This window comes from Scylla paramamosain, chromosome 44 (assembly GCF_035594125.1).
Source record: "Scylla paramamosain isolate STU-SP2022 chromosome 44, ASM3559412v1, whole genome shotgun sequence".
Taxonomy (NCBI): Eukaryota; Metazoa; Arthropoda; class Malacostraca; order Decapoda; family Portunidae; genus Scylla; species Scylla paramamosain.
In genome coordinates, this window is record NC_087194.1 from 7,840,519 (window position 1) to 7,861,103 (window position 20,585).

The following is a 20,585-nucleotide window of genomic DNA, read 5'->3' on the forward strand; positions in this document are numbered from 1 at the left end:
CCTTTTCTGTTCCCTCCTACTTTCTCTATCCTCATTTTCGATCCAAACCTGGATGCTGCATTTATGTGCGCAATGACTTAACCTGCTCTCGCGCCCCACGCTCTTGAATCTTCCGAGTTTTCCACCATCTGGCTACTACTATAGAGTCACTCTCATACTAAATTTATCTGTGCTGTATACCTCTCACCTAACTCCTCTGATTATAAGAAATTCTTTGACTACTTAACTTCCAAAGTGGAGCACATTCTGACCCTCTTCCCTTTTGCAGAGATCTCCATTCTTGGAGACTTCAATGTTCACCACCAGCTTTGGCTTTCCTCTCCCTTCACTGAACATCCTGGTGAACTAGCCTACAACTTTGCTATCCTCCATGACCTAGAGCAATTTGTGCAACACCCTACTCGTATTCCTGACCGTCTTGGAGATACGCCCAACATTCTTGACCTTTTCCTGACCTCTAATCCTTCTGCTTATGCTGTCACCCTTTTTTCTCCATTGGGCTCCTCCGATCACAACCTCATATCTTTATCTTGTCCTATCGCTCCAATCCCTCCTCAGGATCCCCTAAGCGAAGATGCCTCTGGCGTTTTGCCTCTGCTAGTTAGGGGAGACTTGAGGAGGTATTTTGCTGATTTTCCTTGGAATAACTACTGCTTCCGTGTCAGAGACCCGTCTTTGTGTGCTGAGCGCATAACAGAGGTGATAGTGTCTGGCATGGGGGCGTACATTCCTCACTCTTTTTCTCGTCCTAAACCTTCTAAACATCTATTTAACACAGCTTGTTCCCGTGCTATACATGATAGAGAGGTGGCCCACAAAAAGTACTTAAGCCTTCCATCACCAGAATCTCATGCACTTTATATTTCTGCCTGGAACCATGCCAAGTCTGTTCTCCAACTAGCCAAAAACTCCTTCATTAACAGAAAATGTCAAAATCTTTCAAGATCTAACTCCCCTCGTGATTTCTGGCATCTAGCCAAAAATATCTCCAATAACTTTGCTTTTTCTTCTTTCCCTCCTCTATTTCAACCAGATGACACCACTGCTATCACATCTATTTCTAAAGCTGAACTCTTCGCTCATATCTTTGCTAAAAACTCTACCTTAGACGATTCTGGGCTTGTTCCTCCCTCTCCTCCACCCTCTGACTACTTCATGCCACGTATTAAAATTCTTCGCAATGATGTTTTCCATGCCCTCGCTGGCCTAAACCCTTGGAAGGCTTATGGACCTGATGGGGTCCCTCCTATTGCTCTCCGAAACTGTGCCTCCGTGCTTGCACCTTGCTTAGTCAAACTCTTTCAGCTCTGTCTGTCAACATCTACCTTTCCTTCTTGCTGGAAGTTTGCCTACATTCAACCTGTTCCTAAAAGGGTGACCGTTCTAATCCCTCAAACTACCGTCCTATTGCTTCAATTTCCTGTCTATCAAAAGTTTTTTAATCTATCCTCAACAGGAAGATTCTTAAACATCTATCACTTCACAACCTTCTATCTGATCGCCAGTATGGGTTCCGTCAAGGCCGCTCTACTGGTGATCTTCTGGCTTTCCTTACTGAGTCTTGGTCATCCTCTTTTAGAGATTTTGGTGAAACTTTTGCTGTTGCCTTGGACATATCAAAAGCTTTTGATAGAGTCTGGCACAAAGCTTTGATTTCCAAACTACTCTCCTACGGTTTCTATCCTTCTCTCTGTAACTTCATCTCAAGTTTCCTTTCTGACCGTTCTATTGCTGCTGTGGTAGACGGTCACTGTTCTTCTCCTAAATCTATCAATAGTGGTGTTCCTCAGGGTTCTGTCCTGTCACCCACTCTCTTCTTATTATTCATTAATGATCTTCTAAACCAAACTTCTTGTCCTATCCACTCCTACGCTGATGATACCACCCTGCACTTTTCCACGTCTTTTCATAGACGTCCAACCCTTCAGGAGGTAAACATATCACGCAGGGAAGCCACAGAACGCTTGACTTCTGATCTTTCTAAAATTTCTGATTGGGGCACAGCAAACTTGGTATTTTTCAATGCCTCAAAAACTCAATTCCTCCATCTATCAGCTCGACACAACCTTCCAGACCACTATCCCCTCTTCTTCAATAACACTCAACTGTCCCCCTCTTCTACACTCAACATCCTCGGTCTGTCCTTTACTTATAATCTGAACTGGAAACTTCACATCTCATCTCTAACTAAAACAGCTTCTATGAAGTTAGGTGTTCTGAGACGTCTCCGCCAGTTTTTCTCACCCCCCCAGGTGCTAACTCTGTACAAGGGCCTTATCCGTCCATGTATGGAGTATGCTTCACATGTCTGGGGAGGTTCCACTCATATTGCTCTTCTAGACAGGGTGGAATCAAAATCTTTTCGTCTCATCAACTCCTCTCCTCTAACTGACTGTCTTCAGCCTCTCTCTCACCGCCGCAATGTTGCATATCTAGCTGTCTTCTACCGCTATTTTCTACGCTAACTGCTCTTCTGATCCTGCTAACTGCATGCCTCCCCTCCTTCCACGTCCTCGCTGCACAAGACTTTCTTCTTTCTCTCACCCTTATTCTGTCCACCTCTCTAACGCATGAGTTAACCAGTATTCTCAATCATTCATCCCTTTCTCTGGTAAACTCTGGAACTCCCTGCCTACTTCTGTATTTCCACCTTCCTATGACTTGAATTCCTTCAAGAGGGAGGTTTCAAGACACTTATTCATCAATTTTTTACCACTTCTTTGACCTTTTTATATGACTGGCATTTCAGTGGGCATTTTTTTTTTATTAGATTTTTGTTGCCCTTGGCCAGTGTTCTTCCTACATAAGAAAGAAAAAAAATGGGGTGCTTTGCATGAATTTTTGGGGTTTTTGTATCTAGCAATGTGAAATAGACTCTAAATGGACGTTTTTGGTAATGTTAATGTGTTTCTCTATATAGAGTGTTGTTCATGCGTTTTTTAGGGTTTTGGTACCTTAGAAGCTCAAAAACAATTAAAATATATGTTTATCGTAATGTTCTTTCGTTTCTGTGTTTAGAGTATTTCCATGCATTTCGGGATTTTTGTTCGTAACAAGCTCAAAAACACTTAAATTTCACGTTTACAGAAAAGTTATTGTGTTTCTCCCTAAAAAGGTGTTTTGTGTGGAATTTAGCATTTTGGTACATATCTGAAAAAACACTCAAAAATATTTGAGTCTTTTGTTAATGTTGTTCCCATTTCTCATATAAGGTGCTCTTCACGCTTTTTAGCGTTTTGGTGCTTAAAAACACTCAAAAGGCACGTTTCTGGAAAAGTCGTTCCCTTTCTTTATATAGGGTGCTTTGCATGCATTTTGGCATTATGGCACCTAACAATGTGAAATACACTCAAAACACAAGTTTTTTTTTTTTTTTTTCCATATAAAGTGCTATTTATTCGCTTTAGTACCTTTATGCGCTTTTGGTACCTAAGAAGCTCAAAAATACTCATAATACACGTCTTTCTGTTTCCAAATACTGGATATGCATTTTGGCGTTTTTGTACGCATCATTTCCAAAAAACTTTTTTGTTTTTTTTTTGTTTTTTGTTTTTTACTATTTATTCTGTTTTTGCTAAACAATGTTATGCATGCGTTTTAGCGTTTCGCTTGTAGCTGAAAACACTGAAAAGAGACGTTTTTGGTAATGTTTTGTTTTCTCATATAGGAAGCTTTCGAGTATTTTTAGCCTTTTAGTGTTTAACACTCTCATAAACACTGAAGTGACACGTTTCTGGAAATCTCGTCTCCTTTCCCTTATATAGGGTGCTTTACATGCATTTTATCGTTTTTTGTACCTAACAATGTGAAATACACAAAAAAAAAAAAAAAATTCTAGGCTATGTTGTTCTGTTTCTCCATATATAGTGCTATTCATGCCTTTTAGCGTTTCGGTACCTAAGAAGGTCGAAAAATCTCATGATATATGTTTTTCGTAATATCTTTGCGTCCCCGTATGGGGTACTATGCATGCAATTTTATGTTTTACTACATAACAAGCTCAAAAACACTCAAAATACTTGTTTTTGGTAATGTTATTATGTTTCTCCATGAAGTGTGTTTTTGCCGGCGTTTTAGCGTTTCGGTACGTAAAAAAACTGAAAAACTCATAAAAGAAACTTTTTTGATAATGTTTTTTATTCCCATATTTGGTGTTTTCAATGCTTTTTAGCTTTCTGGTGCCTACCAAGGACGGAAAGGATACGTTCTTTAGAGCGTCCTTTCGTTTTCCTATGTAAGTGGCTTTCGATGCATTTTGGCGTTTTGGTACCTAAAATGTGTAAAACACTCAATTTACACGTTTTTAGTCATGTTCATTTGTTTCTCCATATAGAGTGGTATTAACGTGATTTCACATTCTCGTACCTAAGAAGCTCAAAACACTTATAATACACGTTTCTCGTAATGTCTTTTCATTTCTCCATATAGGATACTTTGCATGCATTTTTTTATTTTTTTTTTAACGTAACAAGCTTAAAAACACTTGAAAATTGTTGTCTGTGGCTATGATATTGTTTTTTTTTTTCAATAAAGTGTGTTTTGAATGCTTTTTGGTGTGCTAGTATCTAAGAAGTAAAAAAAAAAATATTCGACACGTTTTCTAAATTTTATTTATTTATTTATTTTTTTTATTCCCATATAGGATGATTTACATGCTTTTTAGCGTTTTCGTTCCCACCACGCTTAAAGACACTCAAAAAATACGTTTCTGGTAAAATCATTTCGTTTCCCATGTAAGGACCTTTGCATGCATTTTTGCCTTTTGGTACTTAAATAATGTAAAAACACTCAATATATGTTTTTTGTAATGTTGTTCTTTCTCTCGATGTGAGTGATATTAATGCGTTATAGCACTTTGGTACCTGAAAGGCTCAAAAACCCTCATAGTAATATATAACATGATTTTTCTTTCACAAGCAATTATTATTTTCCAACTCTTCATTGCAAAACAATAGAAAATATCCATTATTCCTGTTATACTTTGCTTTTGTGGCTTTAGAATATTTTTTGCCCAAAAATAGCAAAATTTCTCTATTTCAATCATTTTTTGAAAGAAAAAAATGAAAATGAAACAAAACATTTATGTAATTTAAAACTTCTGAAACTTTTTTTTTGGGGGGGAGGTGGGGTGGGGTTAAAGAGTAACTTTCTTTTATTTGTGTGAATTCAACAAATCACTTTCACGTATGAGCCCCAAATATAGTCTCCCATCATGTTTTCATTGAAGGATCCCTAATATCTCTCTCTGTTCAGACTTCATTATATCGTGGTGCAGGCGCTCTCCTTTTTCCTCTAAATATGCTTCCATATTCATTCTCCTTGAAGTTGTCGAGGTGAGGATATAGACCTTCAAGGACATTTTGCAACCCATCTCACCATAACTTTTCACTAAAGCTTCAACCAGTTCTATATAGTTATTAGCCTTGTTGTTGCCAAGAAAGTCCTGTACTACAGGAATGAAACATTCCCAAGCTTTTTTCTCCTTTTCTGTGAGCTTTTGTAGAAATTGTGGGCACTCCATAATTTTCTTAGTTGTGGTCAAATGAAGATATCAGCTTTCACCTTTGCCTCTGAAAGCTTAGGAAAGAAGTCTTCAATATATTTGAAGACAGCAGACTCCTTGTCAAGAGCTGTAACAAACTGTTTCATGAGACCCAGTTTGATGTGTAGTGGAGGATAGAAAATCATTTGAGGATTCACCAATGGCTCATGCTGATAATGTGTGCTCCCACTGTAGTGTCAGTCCTTGGAGGCCAGTGCTTTCTTTGGTAATGTGCTGCTCTGTCTCTACTGTCCCAAAGGCAAAGAAAAACAGGGATTCTTGTTAAAAACCTTCTTGCAATCCCATAAAGAAAGTCACCATCTTGAAGTCTCCAATAACTTCCCAGCCATTCTTGTTGTAGTTCAAAGTTTCAAGTAGAAGCTTTACACTGTTATAGTCTTCCTTAAGATGTACAGAATGAGCAAGAGGCAGAGATGGATATTTGTTTCCATTGTGCAGAAGTACAGCTTTCCGGCTTTTGGAGGAGCTGTCAATGAAGAGTCTCCATTCATCTCCATTGCAACCAATTCCAATAACATCAAACAAGCCTGATACATCACTGCAATAGCATATCCTGTCCTCCTTTGCAAAGAAGCTGGAAAAATGTTTGTGACGTTTTCTTTGGATGGTAACTGTCATCAAGTAAATCCCATTCCTTCAGCCTTGAAAACAAAAGCTCATCATTTGACTTTGTCAAACCAAGATCTCTGATGAAGTTATTGAGGTCACTTTGGTTTGGGTAGTAATGATTCCACCTAACTACAACCTAACTATAACAGAGAGCAAGACTATGACATCACATAGAAGTCATAGTCTTGCTCTCTGTTTAGTTCATCTTCTGACTTGCTGCTTTCTTCTCATAGTTGACTTCTTTCTGGAAGAGCTGGTAAAGGAAGAACAGCACTGTTCTTCCTGTACCTGCAATGTACCTCCTGGTGCAATGGAAGATGGAATGTCTGAATAGAAAACAGCAGTTGTATTTTTCCCAGGTCGGCGTTTGGAAGGATTCACCATGCAGAAAAAGCAGCCAGTTGAGTGGTCAGTAGGTTCACGTCATATTCTAGGAATAGCAGTTTTCAAGGGTCTGTTTCCCCCCTCTATAGCATCCTGTAAAAGAACAACAGTATGAGTTTCTATTATTTTTTTCATAATTTTTAATTGTATTTTACTCTTGGAAAACTAACAGCTATTTTACCTTCTAGTATTGTCTTACAATGGTCACAAGCAAAATGAGGTGCCCAGGTCTTGTTTTGGTCCCAAACTGGCACAGCAAAATATGTTTTGTAAGCTTCAAACATTTTACCAGATGCTGTCACAGAGAACTTTTTTGCTATTGTCTTGATGAATTAGCCATACATTTGGTAGAATGCCTCTAGAGGATGATTGCAGCCTCTTAATGCCATTTCACTTCTTCTGATGTGTCCTGTCAGGCAGCCAAAGCAGATATGACTGGTGGTCTGCAAGCCCCTATTTTTGTATTGTCAAGTACTACTCTAGAATATTCTTATTCTTTGTAGAATGTGTTCCAGAATATTTTCAATCTTTCTAAAATATTCTTGAACCTACTTTAGAATATTCTGAATCATTCTAGAAAATTCTTGTAGATTCTAGAATTTTTTTTATACTTCTACATATTTCAACTGTATTCTAGAAAAATCTAAAACATTCTGGAAATTTTTACATTGAATAGGATGTTTTAAAATGTTCTAGAAATTTCTGAAAGTCTCTGATGGGGCATTCTAGAAGATTGAAATGTAAGCAAATGGTTCTAAATATGAGAAATTTCTTGCTAGATCTGGTACTGAAGAATGATTGATCTGGTATCAAGAATGATCTTACTAAAATAAAAAAAAATAAAAAAATATTTAGAATATTTAGAATTTCTTTCTTTCATTGTTTTAACTTATTTGCAACATTTCCAAAACAATTAGATAAACAACTGACATTTTGCAAAGGTCTTTACCTGGTATGAAAACCATTAGTAACCTGTACTATAGTGAAATAAGGCGAAAATATAAATTCATTGCTTTAACCACAAAAGCGAAGTTTCAGGAATAAAATATTTTCCATTTTGTTTACATGGAAATAACTGAAAAATTATAGTTTGGTACCGAGGAAAAAAACAAAAGTGTAGCGTAATACACGTTTCTCGAAGTGACTTTTCGTTTCCTTTAAAGAGTACTTTGCGTGCATTTTGTCATATTTCTACGTAACAAGATAAAAAAATATATATACTGTTATGCTGTTTCTCTTCAAAAGTTTTTTTTATATGCGTTTTATAATCGTTTTGGTACATAATTACCTCAAAACACTAAAAAGACGTTTTTTGATAATATATATATATATATATATATATATATATATATATATATATATATATATATATATATATATATATATATATATATATATATATATATATATATATATATATATATATATATATATATATATATATATATATATATATATATATATATATATATATATATATATATATATATATATATATATATATATATATATATATATATATATATATATATATATATATATATATATATATATATATATATATATATATATATATATATATATATATATATATATTCGTTTCGTTTCGTTTCGTTTCCTCATATAGGGGGATTTGCATGGATTTTCGCGTTTTGGTACATAATAATGTGAAAAAAAAACAATCAATATACGTGTTTTTTGTAATGTTCTTTCTCTCGATATAGAGTGCGCTTTAGCCTTTCGGTACCTAGAAAGCTCAAAAACTCTCATAATACACGTTTCTCGTAATGACTTTAAGCTTCCCCATACTTTGCATGCATTTTGTCATTTTTCTACGTGTCAAAAAGACTCGAAATACAATTTTTTGGTAAAGTTTTATTATTTCTCTACAATTTTTTTTTTTCTTTTTTCATGCGCTTAAGCGTTTTGGTATGTATCCAACTGAAAACAACAATGAAAAGAGACGTTTTTGGTAATATTATTATTTTATTTTATTTATTTATTTTATTTTTTTCAATATAAGGTGCTTCCCATGCTTTTCATCGTTTTGCTGCCTAGCACGTTCATTAATACTGAAAAGACACATTTCTGGAAATTTAGTTTCCTTTCCCCATACAGGGTGCTTTGCCTGCATTTTTACGTTTTGTTACCTAACAATGTGAAATTTCTTCAAATTACACGTTTTTGGTAATGTTGTTCTATTTCAAGCCTTTTAGCATTCTGGTACCTAAGAAACTCAAAAAACACACATAATACACATTTCTCGTAGTCTTTAAGTTTCTCCATATAGGGTACATTGCATGGATTTTGGCGTCTTGTTTTTGGCGGTTATTTTTTTTTTTCCCCCGTAGAGGGTGTTTTATATGAGTTTTAGCGTACTGGTACGCAATAAGGTCACAAACACTCAAAAGGCACATTTTCTGAATAATGTTTTATATTTCCATATAAGGTGATCTCCATTCTTTTTAGTGCCAACCATGCTAAAAAAAAAAAAAAATGAAAAACACGTTTCTGGTAACCGTTTTCTCTCTCTCTCTCTCTCTCTCTCTCTCTCTCTCTCTCTCTCTCTCTCTCTCTCTCTCTCTCTCTCTCTCTCTCTCTCTCTCTCTCTCTCTCTCTAAGAGTCTGAATGAATTTTGACGTTTTGTTACCTAATAATGTAAAAAAAAAAAACGTTCAAAATACGTTTTTGGTGAATTTCTTTTTCTTAATATAGAGAGCTATTCATGCGTTTTAGCAGTTTTGTACCTAATAAACTCAAAACTCATAATAAACGTTTCTAGTATTTTTTTTTCTTTTTATAATATACTTTGCACGCGTTTTTGCATTGTTCTACGTAACAAGCTTAAAAACACTCAAAATACACATTTTTGGTAAAGATATACTGTTTCTCCATAAACAGTCTTTAGCATGCTTTTAAGCGTTTTGGTACGTAAGTAGCTCAAAAAACTCAAATGACACGTTTTTTTGGTAATGTTTTCTTTTCACAAATTTCCGTGCCTTGTAGCTTTTTGGTGCCTAGGACGCTCAAAAATACTCAAAAGACATGTTACCGGAAATGACGTTTGCTTTCAGCATATAGGGCGCTTTTGATCCATTTTGTCATTATGGTAACTAAAAATGTGAAATACTTTCAAAATACACGTTTTTGGTAATTATTATTATTTTTTTTTCAATATAGAGTATTATTCATACGTTTTAATGTTTTGGTACCTAAGAAACTCAAAAACACTCATAATACACGTTTCTGGTAATGTCTTTTCGTTTTTTTTTTTTGTTTTTTTGTTTTTTTAGCGTTTTGTTACGTAAGTAGCTCAAAACACTTCAAAGAGACTTTTTTGTTAATGTATTGTTTTCCCATATAGGGTGCCTTCCATGCTTTTTAGAATTTTGGTACCTAGCACGTTGATAAACACTCAAAAGAAACGTTTCTGGAAATTTAATTTTCTCTCCCAAAATTGGGTGTTTTGCATACAAAATGGCGTTTTGATACCTAACAATGTAAAAAAAAAAAAGACAAATTACACGTTTCTTGTAATGTTGTTCTGTTTCTTCATATACATATTAACGCTTTTTTGCGTTTTGGTACCAAAAAAGCTCAAAGACACTCATAATAATTTTCGTAATGTGTTTTTCTTTCCCCATATAAAATACTTTGCATGCATTTTGGTGATTTTTTTACGTAAAAAGCTTAAAAACACTAGAAAATAGTTGTCTTTGGTAATGTTATTCTGTTTTTTCATAAACTGTGTTTTGAATGTGTTTTAGCGTTTCAGTACGTAAGAATTTCAAAAACACTGAGAAGACACGTTTTTTCTTAATGTTGTTTTGTATTCCCGTATAGGGTGATTTACATTTTTTTTTTTAGCGTTTTCTTGCCTACCACGTTCAAAAACTCTCAAAAGACACGTTTCTGATAATGTCGTTTGTATCCTCATATAGTCCTCATAGTATTTGCATGCATTTTCGCATTTGGTACATAATAATGTGAAAAAAAAAAGACAATATACAAGTTTTATGTAATGTTCTTTCTCCCGATATAGAGTACTATTAATGTATCTTAGCCTCCCGGTGCTTAAAAAAAGCTAAAAAAAAAAAAAAACGTGAAAACACTCCAAATACACGCTTCTTGGTAATGTTGTTCTGTTTCTTGATATAGAGTGCTATTTATGCGTTCTAGCAGTGTTGCATCTATGAAGCTAAAAAAAATTTCATAATACACGTTTCTCGTAGTTTTCTTTTTTTTCGTTTCACCATAGAGTACTTTGCATGCATTTTGTGCATTTTCTACGTAACAAGCTTAAAACACTCAAAATACACGTTTTTGTTAAAGTTATACTGTTTCTCCATAAAGGGTTTTTAGCATGCGTTTCAGCGTTTTGGTACGTCATTAGATAAAAAAAAAAAAAACACTCAAATGGCACGTTTTTGGTAATGCGGTTTTCTTTCTCTTTCTTTTTTATATAGGGTGTCTTTCCATGCTTTTTAGCTTTTGCCTAAGACACTTTTAAACACTCAAAAGACACGTTACTGAAAATGTCGTTTACTTTCACGAAAGAGGGTGCTTTCGATGCATTTTGGCGTTATAGCAGCTAACAATGTGAAAAACACTAAAAATACTCGTTTTTGGTAATGTTTTTTTTTTTTTCTGTTTCTTCATATTGAGTGCTATTCATGTGTTTTAGTGTTTTGGTACCTAAGTAGCTCAAAAACACTCATAATACACATTTCTGGTAATGTTTTTTTTTCTTTACATAATATAAGGTACTTTCCATGCATTTTGGTGTTCTTGTATGTAACAAGCTCGAAACTCTGAAAATACTTTTTTTTTAGTATTTATTGTTTTCCATACAGAGTGTTTTGCTTGCGATTTAGCGTTTTGTTACGTAAGTAGCTCAAAAGACAGCAAAGAGACGTTTTAGGTAATGTTTTGTATTCCAGTATAGAGTGCTTTCTATGAATTTTAGCTTTTCGTCGGCTAAAACGCTCAAAAGCAGTGAAAAGACACGTTTCTGGAATTTTTTTTTTCCAATATATGGTGCTTTGCATGCATTTTGTCGTTTGTGTGTATTACACTCAAAATTCTTGTTTCTGTTGACGTTCTTTTTCTCCATATAAAATGCTATTTATATGTTTTCGCGTTTTGGTATGTAAGAAACTCAGAATTTCTCTTAATACACGTTCCTCGTAATATTTATTTATTTTTTTATTTGTTTCCTCATTTAGGGTACTTTTCATTCATTGTGCCGCTTTTGTGCGTAACAATCTCAAATACACTCACAATGCTTGTTTTTGGTAATATTATTCTGCTTCTCTATTAAAGGTATTATAGAAGCGTTCTAGCGTTTTTATACGTAAGTAGCTCAAAAAAAAATAAAAATAGAGGTTTTTCGTAAATTTTTTTTTTTTTTTTTTATTCCTATGTAGGGTGATTTCCATGTTTTTTTTAGCGTTTTGGCTGTTTGTTGTTGTGCTTCTTTTTTTTTTTACATCCATTTTGTTTTTCGGTACCTAACAATGTAAAAAAAATAAAAATACACGTTTTTGGTAATGTTCTTTTCTCCATATAGAGTCCTATTGAAGCATTTTAGCGTTTTGGTAACTAAGAAACACAAAAACACTTATATTTCACGTTTCTCTTGATGTCTTTTCGTTATTCCATAAAGGGTGCTTTTCATGCCTTTTGGCTTTTTCATACCTAACAGTGTGAATAACATTCAAAGCACAGATTTTTTTTTTTTTTTATGAAATTTATTGTTTCTACATATTCATGCATTTTAGCGTTTTTTTTTTTTCCTAATAATGTCAATAAAATTCATAATACACGTTTTATCTCACCATATAGGGTACACTGCATGCATTTTTGCCATTTCTTTACTTGAGAAGCTCAATAATGTTATTCTGTTTCTCCATAAATGGTGTTTTGTATGAGTTTTATGATACGTAAGAAGCTCAAAAAACACACACAGGATACCTTTTTGGTAGTGTTGTTTTGCATTGTTATATAGGGTGCTTTCCGTGCATTTTAGAGTTTTGGTGCCTCTATCACTCAAAAATAATGAAAATAAACGTTTCTAGTAATATCCTTTCTTTTTTTCCCCAATACCGGGTACTTTGCATGCACTTTGGCATTTTCCTACATAAGAAGTTGAAAAAAACACTCAAAATCCACGATTTGGGTAATGTTACTCCGTTTGTCGATTAAGGGTGTTTTGCATGCGTTTGAACGTTTTGGTATGGAAGAAACTTAAAAAAAAGACACATTTTTGTTAATGTTGATTTGTATTCCCATATAGGGTATTTTCCAGGTTTTAAGCGTTTTCGTGCCTCACACGCTCAAAAACACTCAAAAGACACTATTCTGGTAATGCCATTTCGTTTTCATAGAATGTTTTTCATGCATTTTAGCGTTTTGGTTTATAAAAATGAGAAAAGTCTCAAAATACACGTTTTCGTAATGTTGTTTTGTTTTTCCATATTGAATGCCATTCACTCGTTTTAGTATTTTCGTAATTGAGAATCTAAAACAAAAAACTCATAATACGCGTTTCTTATAATATCGTTTTGTTTCATCATATAGGGTACTTTGCATGCATTTTGACGTTTCTTTTTTTTTATGTAGGAAGGACACTGGCCAAGGGTAACAAAAATCCAATAAAAAAATATGCCCACTGAAATGCCAGTCCCATAAAAGGGTCAAAGCAGTGGTCAAAAATTGATGAATAAGTGTCTTGAAACCTCCCTCTTGAAGAAATTCAAGTCATAGGAAGGTGAAAATACAGAAGCAGGCAGGGAGTTCCAGAGTTTACCAGAGAAAGGGATGAATGATTGAGAATACTGGTTAACTCTTGCGTTAGAGAGGTGGACAGAATAGGGGTGAGAGAAAGAAGAGTATTGTGCAGCGAGGCCGCGGGAGGAGGGGAGGCATGCAGTTAGCAAGATCTGAAGAGCAGTTAGCATGAAAATAGCGGTAGAAGACAGCTAGATATGCAACATTGCGGCGGTGAGAGAGAGGCTGAAGACAGTCAGTTAGAGGAGAGGAGTTGATGAGACGAAAAGCTTTTGATTCTACCCTGTCAAGAGGAGCAGTATGAGTGGAACCCCCCCCCCAGACATGTGAAGCATATTCTATACATGGACGGATAAGGCCCTTGTACAGAGTTAGCATCTGGGGGGGGTGAGAAAAATTGGCAGAGACGTCTAAGAACACCTAACTTCATAGAAGCTGTTTTAGCTAGAGATGAGATGTGAAGTTTCCAGTTCAGATTATAAGTAAAGGACAGACTGAGGATGTTCAGTGTAGAAGAGGGGGACAGTTGAGTGTCATTGAAGAAGAGGAGATAGTTGTCTGGAAGGTTGTGTCGAGTTAATATATGGAGGAATTGAGTTTTTGAGGCATTGAATAATACCAAGTTTGTTCTGCCCCAATCAGAAATTTTAGAAAGATCAGAAGTCAAGCGTTCTGTGGCTTCCCTGCGTGATATGTTTACCTTCTGAAGGGTTGGACGTCTATGAAAAGACGTGGAAAAGTGCAGGGTGGTATCATCAGCGTAGGGGTTGATAGGACAAGAAGTTTGGTTTAGAAGATCATTAATGAATAATAAGAAGAGAGTGCAGTACAGGTACAAGTACAGTGCACAAGTACAGGTACAAGTAAGGGTATTTTTCCAAGCATTTTGGCGTTTTTGTACGTAACAAGCTCAAAAACACTGAAAATAACTGTTTATCCATAAAGAGTGTTTCGCATGCGTTTTTGGGGTTTTGTTACGTAAGTAGCTCAAAACTATGTAAAGAGACGTTTTTTTTTTAATGTTGTTTTCCAATGTAGCACGTTTCGATGCTTTTTAGTGTTTCGGTGCTTGCACGCTCATAAATTTAGAAAATAACGTTAATGGAAATCTCGCTTTCTTTTCCCATAGAAGGTGCTTTGCATGCATTTTGTTGTTTTGCTGCCTAAGAATGTGAAATACACTCGAATTAAACGTTTTTTGTAATAATTTGCTTCTTAATACAAAGTGCATTCTAGCGTCTTTGGTAATAAGCTCAAAAACACTCAAAATACTTGTTTTTGGTAATGTTATTGTGTTTCTCCATGAAGGGTGTTTTGAATGCGTTTAGCGGTTTGATATGCAAATAATTCAAAAGCACCCAGTAGACACGTTTTTCGTAATGATGTTTTCTTTTTCCATATATGGTGCTTTCCATGCTTTAGCTTTATAGTGATTTAGCTTTATGGTGCCTAGCATGCTTATAAATACTCAAAATACACGTTTATGAAAGTTTCGTTTCCTTTCCCCATATAGGGTGTTTTGCATGCTTTTTTGCATTATAACAACAAACAACGTAAAAAAAAAAAAAAATCACTCAGAATATACGTTTTTGGTAATGCTGTTCTGTTTCTCCACACAGAATGCTATTCATGCGTTTACATCTTTTGGTACCTAAGAAGCCCAAAAACACTCATAATAAACGTGTCTGGTAATGTCCTTTCTTTTCACATATTGTGTATTTTGCATGTATTATTATTATTTTTTTTTTTTTTACGAAAAAAGATAAAAAGAATCATTCAAAATAGTTGTTTAGGGTAATGTTACCCTGTTTCTCCATAAAGGGTGTTTTATATGCGTTTTAACGTTTTTATATGTAACAATTTAAAAAAGCATTCAATAGAAACATTTCATAATGCTGTTTTGTATTGCCATATAAAGTGAATTCCTTTCTTTTTATCTTTTTGGTGCCTAACACGTTAAAAAAAAAAAAATACACTCAAAGACACGTTTCTAGTATGTCGCTTTGTTTCCCCATATGCATATTGTGTGCATATTGGCATTTTAATACCTAACATTGTAAAAAAAAAAAAAACACTCAAAATACACGTTTCTCGTAATGTTATTCTGTTTCTGCTTATAGAGCGTTATTCATGCGTTTTAGCGATTTCATACCTAAGAAGCTCAAAACCACTCATAATACACGTTTCTCACTGTCTGTTCGTTTCCTTATATAGAGTACTTTCCATGCATTTTGGCGTTTTTCAACAACACAAAAAAAAAATATATATATATATATATATATATATATATATATATATATATATATATATATATATATATATATATATATATATATATATATATATATATATATATATATATATATATATATATATATATATATATATATATATAAACAACATTATGAAAAACGTGTCTATTGAATGTTTTCCAACTTCTTATGTACCAAAATACTAAAACGCATGCAAAATATACTTTATGTAGACAGAATAATATTAGCAAAAGCAAGAATTTTAGAGTTTTTGAACTTGTTACGTAGAAAATGCCAACATGCATGCAAGTTACCCTTAATGCGGAAAAGAAAAGACATTACGAGAATCTTGTATTATGATGTTTTTTATCTAAAAAGCATGAAAAAAAAGCGTTATTAAAAACTTGTCATTTAAGTATTTTCAACTGCCAACGTAACAGTACGCTAAAACGACTAAAACGACATAAGTATTTGCAGTGTTTTTGAGCTTGTTACGTAAAAAAACGCCAAAATGCAGCGTATTAGACACCAAAACGCTAAAAATCATGGAAATCACTCTATATAGGAATATAAAGTGTCCTCTATTAAGAGAGGGATTCATTATGAAAGACTTGTATTATAAGTGGGTTTTTTCAGCTTTTTAGGTACCTAAACTCTAAAACGCTTGAACAGCAGTCTTTATGGAGAAACAGAACATTACAAAAAAAACAAAACAAAAAAATGTATATTTTGAGTATATTTCACATTAATACGTTCCAAAAACGATAAAATACATGCAAAACACCCTATATGGTGAAAAAAAAAAAAAGACATATCAGAAACGAGTCTTTTCAGTGTTTATGAGCGTGTTAGACAAAATGCATGGAAATAATCTTATATGAAAAAAGAAAACAATATTACCAAAAAAAAAAGTGTCTTTTCAGTGATTTGCAGCTACTTAAGTTCTAAAGCGCTAAATTTCCATGCAAAAAAAAAAAAAATGGAGAAACAGTACACCTTTACCAGAAACGTGTATTTTGAGTGTTTTTTAGTTTGTTACGTAGAAAAATGAGAAAATGCATGCAAAGTACTCTATATGAGGAAACGAAAAGACATTACGAGAAGAATGTATTATGAGAGTTTTTAAGCTTCTTGGGTATAAAATACTAAAGCGCATGAATAATATTATATTTCGAGAAAGAGAAAAACATTACCAAAATACGTATTTTGATTATTTTTTTAACATTATTAGGTGCCAAAACGCCAAAATGTATGTAAACCTCACTATACGGGGAAACGAAACGTGTCTTTTTTTTTTTTTTCCAGCGTATTAGACACCAAAACGCTAAAAAAAAAATCAGGGAAATAACTCTATATAGGAATACAAAAAAAGCTTACAAAAAAAAAGTTTTTTTTTCAGTCTTTTGAACTTATTATATACCAAAATGCTAAAACGCATGCAAACACCCTTTATAGAGAAAGAGAATAACACCACGAAAAACAAATGTTTTTAACGTTTTTGTACTTGTTGTGTAGAAAAACGCAAATTTCAGGAAATGTACCCTATATGGGGAAATGAAAGGACATTACCAGAGACGCGTATTATGAGTGCTTTTTTTTCTTTTTTTTAGCTTCTTAGGTACCAAAACGCTGAAACGCATGAATAGCACTCTGTACGAAGAAAGAGAATAACATTACTGAAAACCTTTATTTTCAGTGTATTTCACATGGTTAGGTACCAAAACGCCAAAATGCATGCAAAGCACCATTTATGTCGAAAAGAGACATTTCCAGAAATGTGCCTTTTTAGCGATTTTAAACGTGTTAGGAACCAAAACGCATGAAAAGCACTCAATATGGGGAAACAAAACAACTTCACAAAAGAGTGTTTTTTTAGTGTTTTGTGCTTCTTCCGTACTAAAACGCTAAAGCACTTGCAAAACACAATTTATGGAGAGAGAGATAGAATACCATTACCAAAAATAAATATTATGAGTGTTTTTGAGCTTCTTCCATACAAAAGCGCAAAAATACATGGAAAGTATATGGGGAAACAAAAAGATATTACGAGAATTTTGCATTTTGAGTGTTTTGAGCTTCTTAGGTACCAAAACGCTAAAAGGCATAAATAGAACTTTATATGTAGAAAAGAACATTACCAAAAAAAGTTATGTTTCACAATGTTACATACCAAAACGCCAAAATGCATACAAGCCACTTCATGTGAAGAAACGAAACTACATTTAGGTTTTTTTTTCAGTTTTTATTTTTTTATTTATTTTTTAAGTCCCCCAAAACACTAAAATACATAGAAAGTGCTCTATATTGGCTAAAAAAAAATAATATTAAGGAAAATGTGCCTTTTAAGTGTTTTGTGTTTTCAAGCTAACGTACCAAAACGATAAAATGCCTGTAAAACAGTTTATGGAGAAACAAAATAACATTAACGAAAACTTTTTTTCAACTAATAGTAACCCATTATATAATGAAATAAGGCATAAACGTAAATTCATTGTTGTAACAACAAAAGTTTCGAAATAACTTTTTTTTTTTCTCTTTTGTATAGATGGATGTAACTGAAAAATTATGGTTTGGGGCCAAGGACAAGACAAAAGTGAAATTTTGTTACTTAGTGTAATACACGTTTCTCGTAAGTTCTTTTCGTTCCCCCTTATATAATGTTTTGCATGCCTTTTGGTGTTTGTGTACGCAACAAGCTCAAAAACACTCAAAACACTTGTTTTTGGTAATCTTATTCTGTTTTTCCATAAAGTATGTTTTGTATGTGTTTGAGCGTTTTCGTACGTAAGAAGTTCAAAAAGATAAAAAAAAAAAATGTATTATATTTTCCTATACGGTGAATTCCATAATTTTTAGCGTTTTGATGCTTAACACGCTCATAAACACTCAAAAGAGCATGTATCTGGTGATGTCGTTTCCTTTCCCCATATAGGGTGCTTTGCATTCATTTCTGCGTTTTTGTACCTAACACTATGAAATACCATCAAATACACGTTTTTGGTAATGTTCTGTTTTTCCATATAGAGTTGTAGCGGGACACAAGTCACCGCTCCTAGCACTCCGTTCTCTGTTGTATTTTCACCCTTCCGTTTTCACTCTCTCTACTGCACAGACTTTTGTCTTTCATCTGTTCTATCCTCACTTTATACATATCTCTTACTTGTACACATTCTGTGCACGCTCTTTGACACATGTGTTACACATCTTCTCAATACATCTTATTACTCCTTTCTTCACACAGACATACACACACACATACACTCTCTTTTTCTATAATTTTGTATACATGTATATCATTTATTATGTAATGTAATTTTGTATATATTGTTCATGTTTTTGCTGAATAAAATAGAGAATACCCAGGCTAAGTTTCCTTTGCCAGAGCTACACTGTTATGACACTGGAAACTGTTACCCTTCAAGGACTAAACACTGCTATGACCAAGAGTCATAGTTGGGAACCTACACTTCTCGCTTGAGCAACTTCCGGGCGGCCAAGTAGCACCTCACCTTCGCTACAATTGGTGACCCCGTTGTTGTTTTTTCCGAAGTGAGCAGCCAAGTCCACCCTGCTGCTATCCTCCACCCACCTGGCCAAGGCGACGCGGTCGGCTACGGGCGAATCTTCCGTCAGCTGCCCCTTCGCCGGTGTCGCCGCCTCCAGCAGCAGACCCCGGCCCCCGCCCCCACGCTGCCCGGCCGCCGCCCCGACGCTGCCCGGCCGCCGCCCCCTGCCGCCCGTACGCCGCCCCCGCCGCCCGGCTGCCCTCACGGCCTCGTCCCACCTCCATCTCCAGCTCTTCATTGGGGATTACCTACGGTCCATCGCCCAGGATTAACACTGTCATCCGTGGATTACTTACAGTGCGGTGCCAAGGATAACGTACAGTTCGTTCAGTGGTGAGTGCAGTGCCAAGGATAACGTACAGTTCGTTCAGTGGTGAGTGAAGTGACATTGCCCCTATTCGGCATCTCTCACCGCTGTGGCTCCCGGACTTTCCGGTGCCTGTAGTGTACTTTACGCAGTCACGTGGTGGTCCACTCAGCACAATGCCTGATGACGTCGACTCCGTAGCCTTCAGTGCTCCTCCGTTCATCAGCCAGGACCCTTCCACGTGGTTCTCCATCCTGGAATGTAACTTCAAGGCTTCCAAGATAACAGTAAGTTTAACCAAGTTCGTGAAGGCCTCTACAGTACTACCAGCTGACGTTCTTTCACAAGTTGCTGATGTCGTCAGTGCTGCCAGCACTTCTGCTTCGCCCTATGAAGACCTCAAAGCTGCTGTTCTGCAACGCCTACAATCTACAGTGTCGAGGCGCCTCCAGGAGCTTCTGTCAAAAGAAGAACTTGGTGGTGAAAAGCCCACAGACCTTCTTCGCTGCATGAAGAAGCTGCTTGGCGACAAGTACACCTCCTTCGACAAGGAACTCTTCTTACAGCTGTTCTACCAACGCCTGCCTCCTGACACTCAACGCTGCCTCTTCACTGTCAAGAACAAGCTCTCAGTAGACGAGCTTGCCACTCTCGCCGATGAATTCATGGCTACCCTTCCACAAGGTCAACCAGCTGCAGTAGCCTCCATCTCAGCAGAAGACAGTACCAAGCAACTTGTTGAGCTCGTCTCACAGCTTAGACTTGAAGTGAGAGATCTTCGGAGAGAGGTCAGAGAACGCTCATGCTCACGTTCGCGTTCTTCCTCCAGACACCACTTCCGGCGCCGCCAGCGTTCAAAGAGTAAGACGCCGGAGACTTCTAGTTTCTGCTACTACCATGAACAGTTCGGGAAAGACGCAAGAAATTGTAAGGCTCCCTGTACCTTCGCCAAGTTTTTAAACCCCAACAGCGAGCACTAGCGGCGCATAGTGTTCGCGACACCTCGTCTGCGCTACTGAAGTTGTATGACCCTCTCTCCCGGACCAAGTTCCTCATCGACTCTGGTGCAGACGTCAGTATTCTCCCTGCCCCTGGTGTAGACCGGACGTTGCCT

General features: G+C 35.5%; 2 protein-coding genes across 2 annotated transcripts in view; both read left to right on the forward strand.

Moving 5' to 3' along the window:
- Nucleotides 1–5,345, forward strand: part of LOC135093961 (uncharacterized) — a 56,673-nt gene extending 51,328 nt beyond the window's left edge. The window contains exon 2 of the mRNA XM_063993641.1: nucleotides 5,228–5,345. Within this exon, the coding sequence (XP_063849711.1) occupies nucleotides 5,228–5,345 (118 nt within the window). The remainder of the gene's footprint in view (nucleotides 1–5,227) is intronic.
- Nucleotides 5,346–19,647: 14,302 nt separating this feature from the next.
- On the forward strand, nucleotides 19,648–20,451 carry LOC135093962 (uncharacterized). The gene has a single exon (XM_063993642.1). The coding sequence runs from the start codon at nucleotides 19,648–19,650 to the stop codon at nucleotides 20,449–20,451; it is 804 nt and encodes a 267-aa protein (XP_063849712.1).
- Nucleotides 20,452–20,585: the final 134 nt, after the last annotated feature.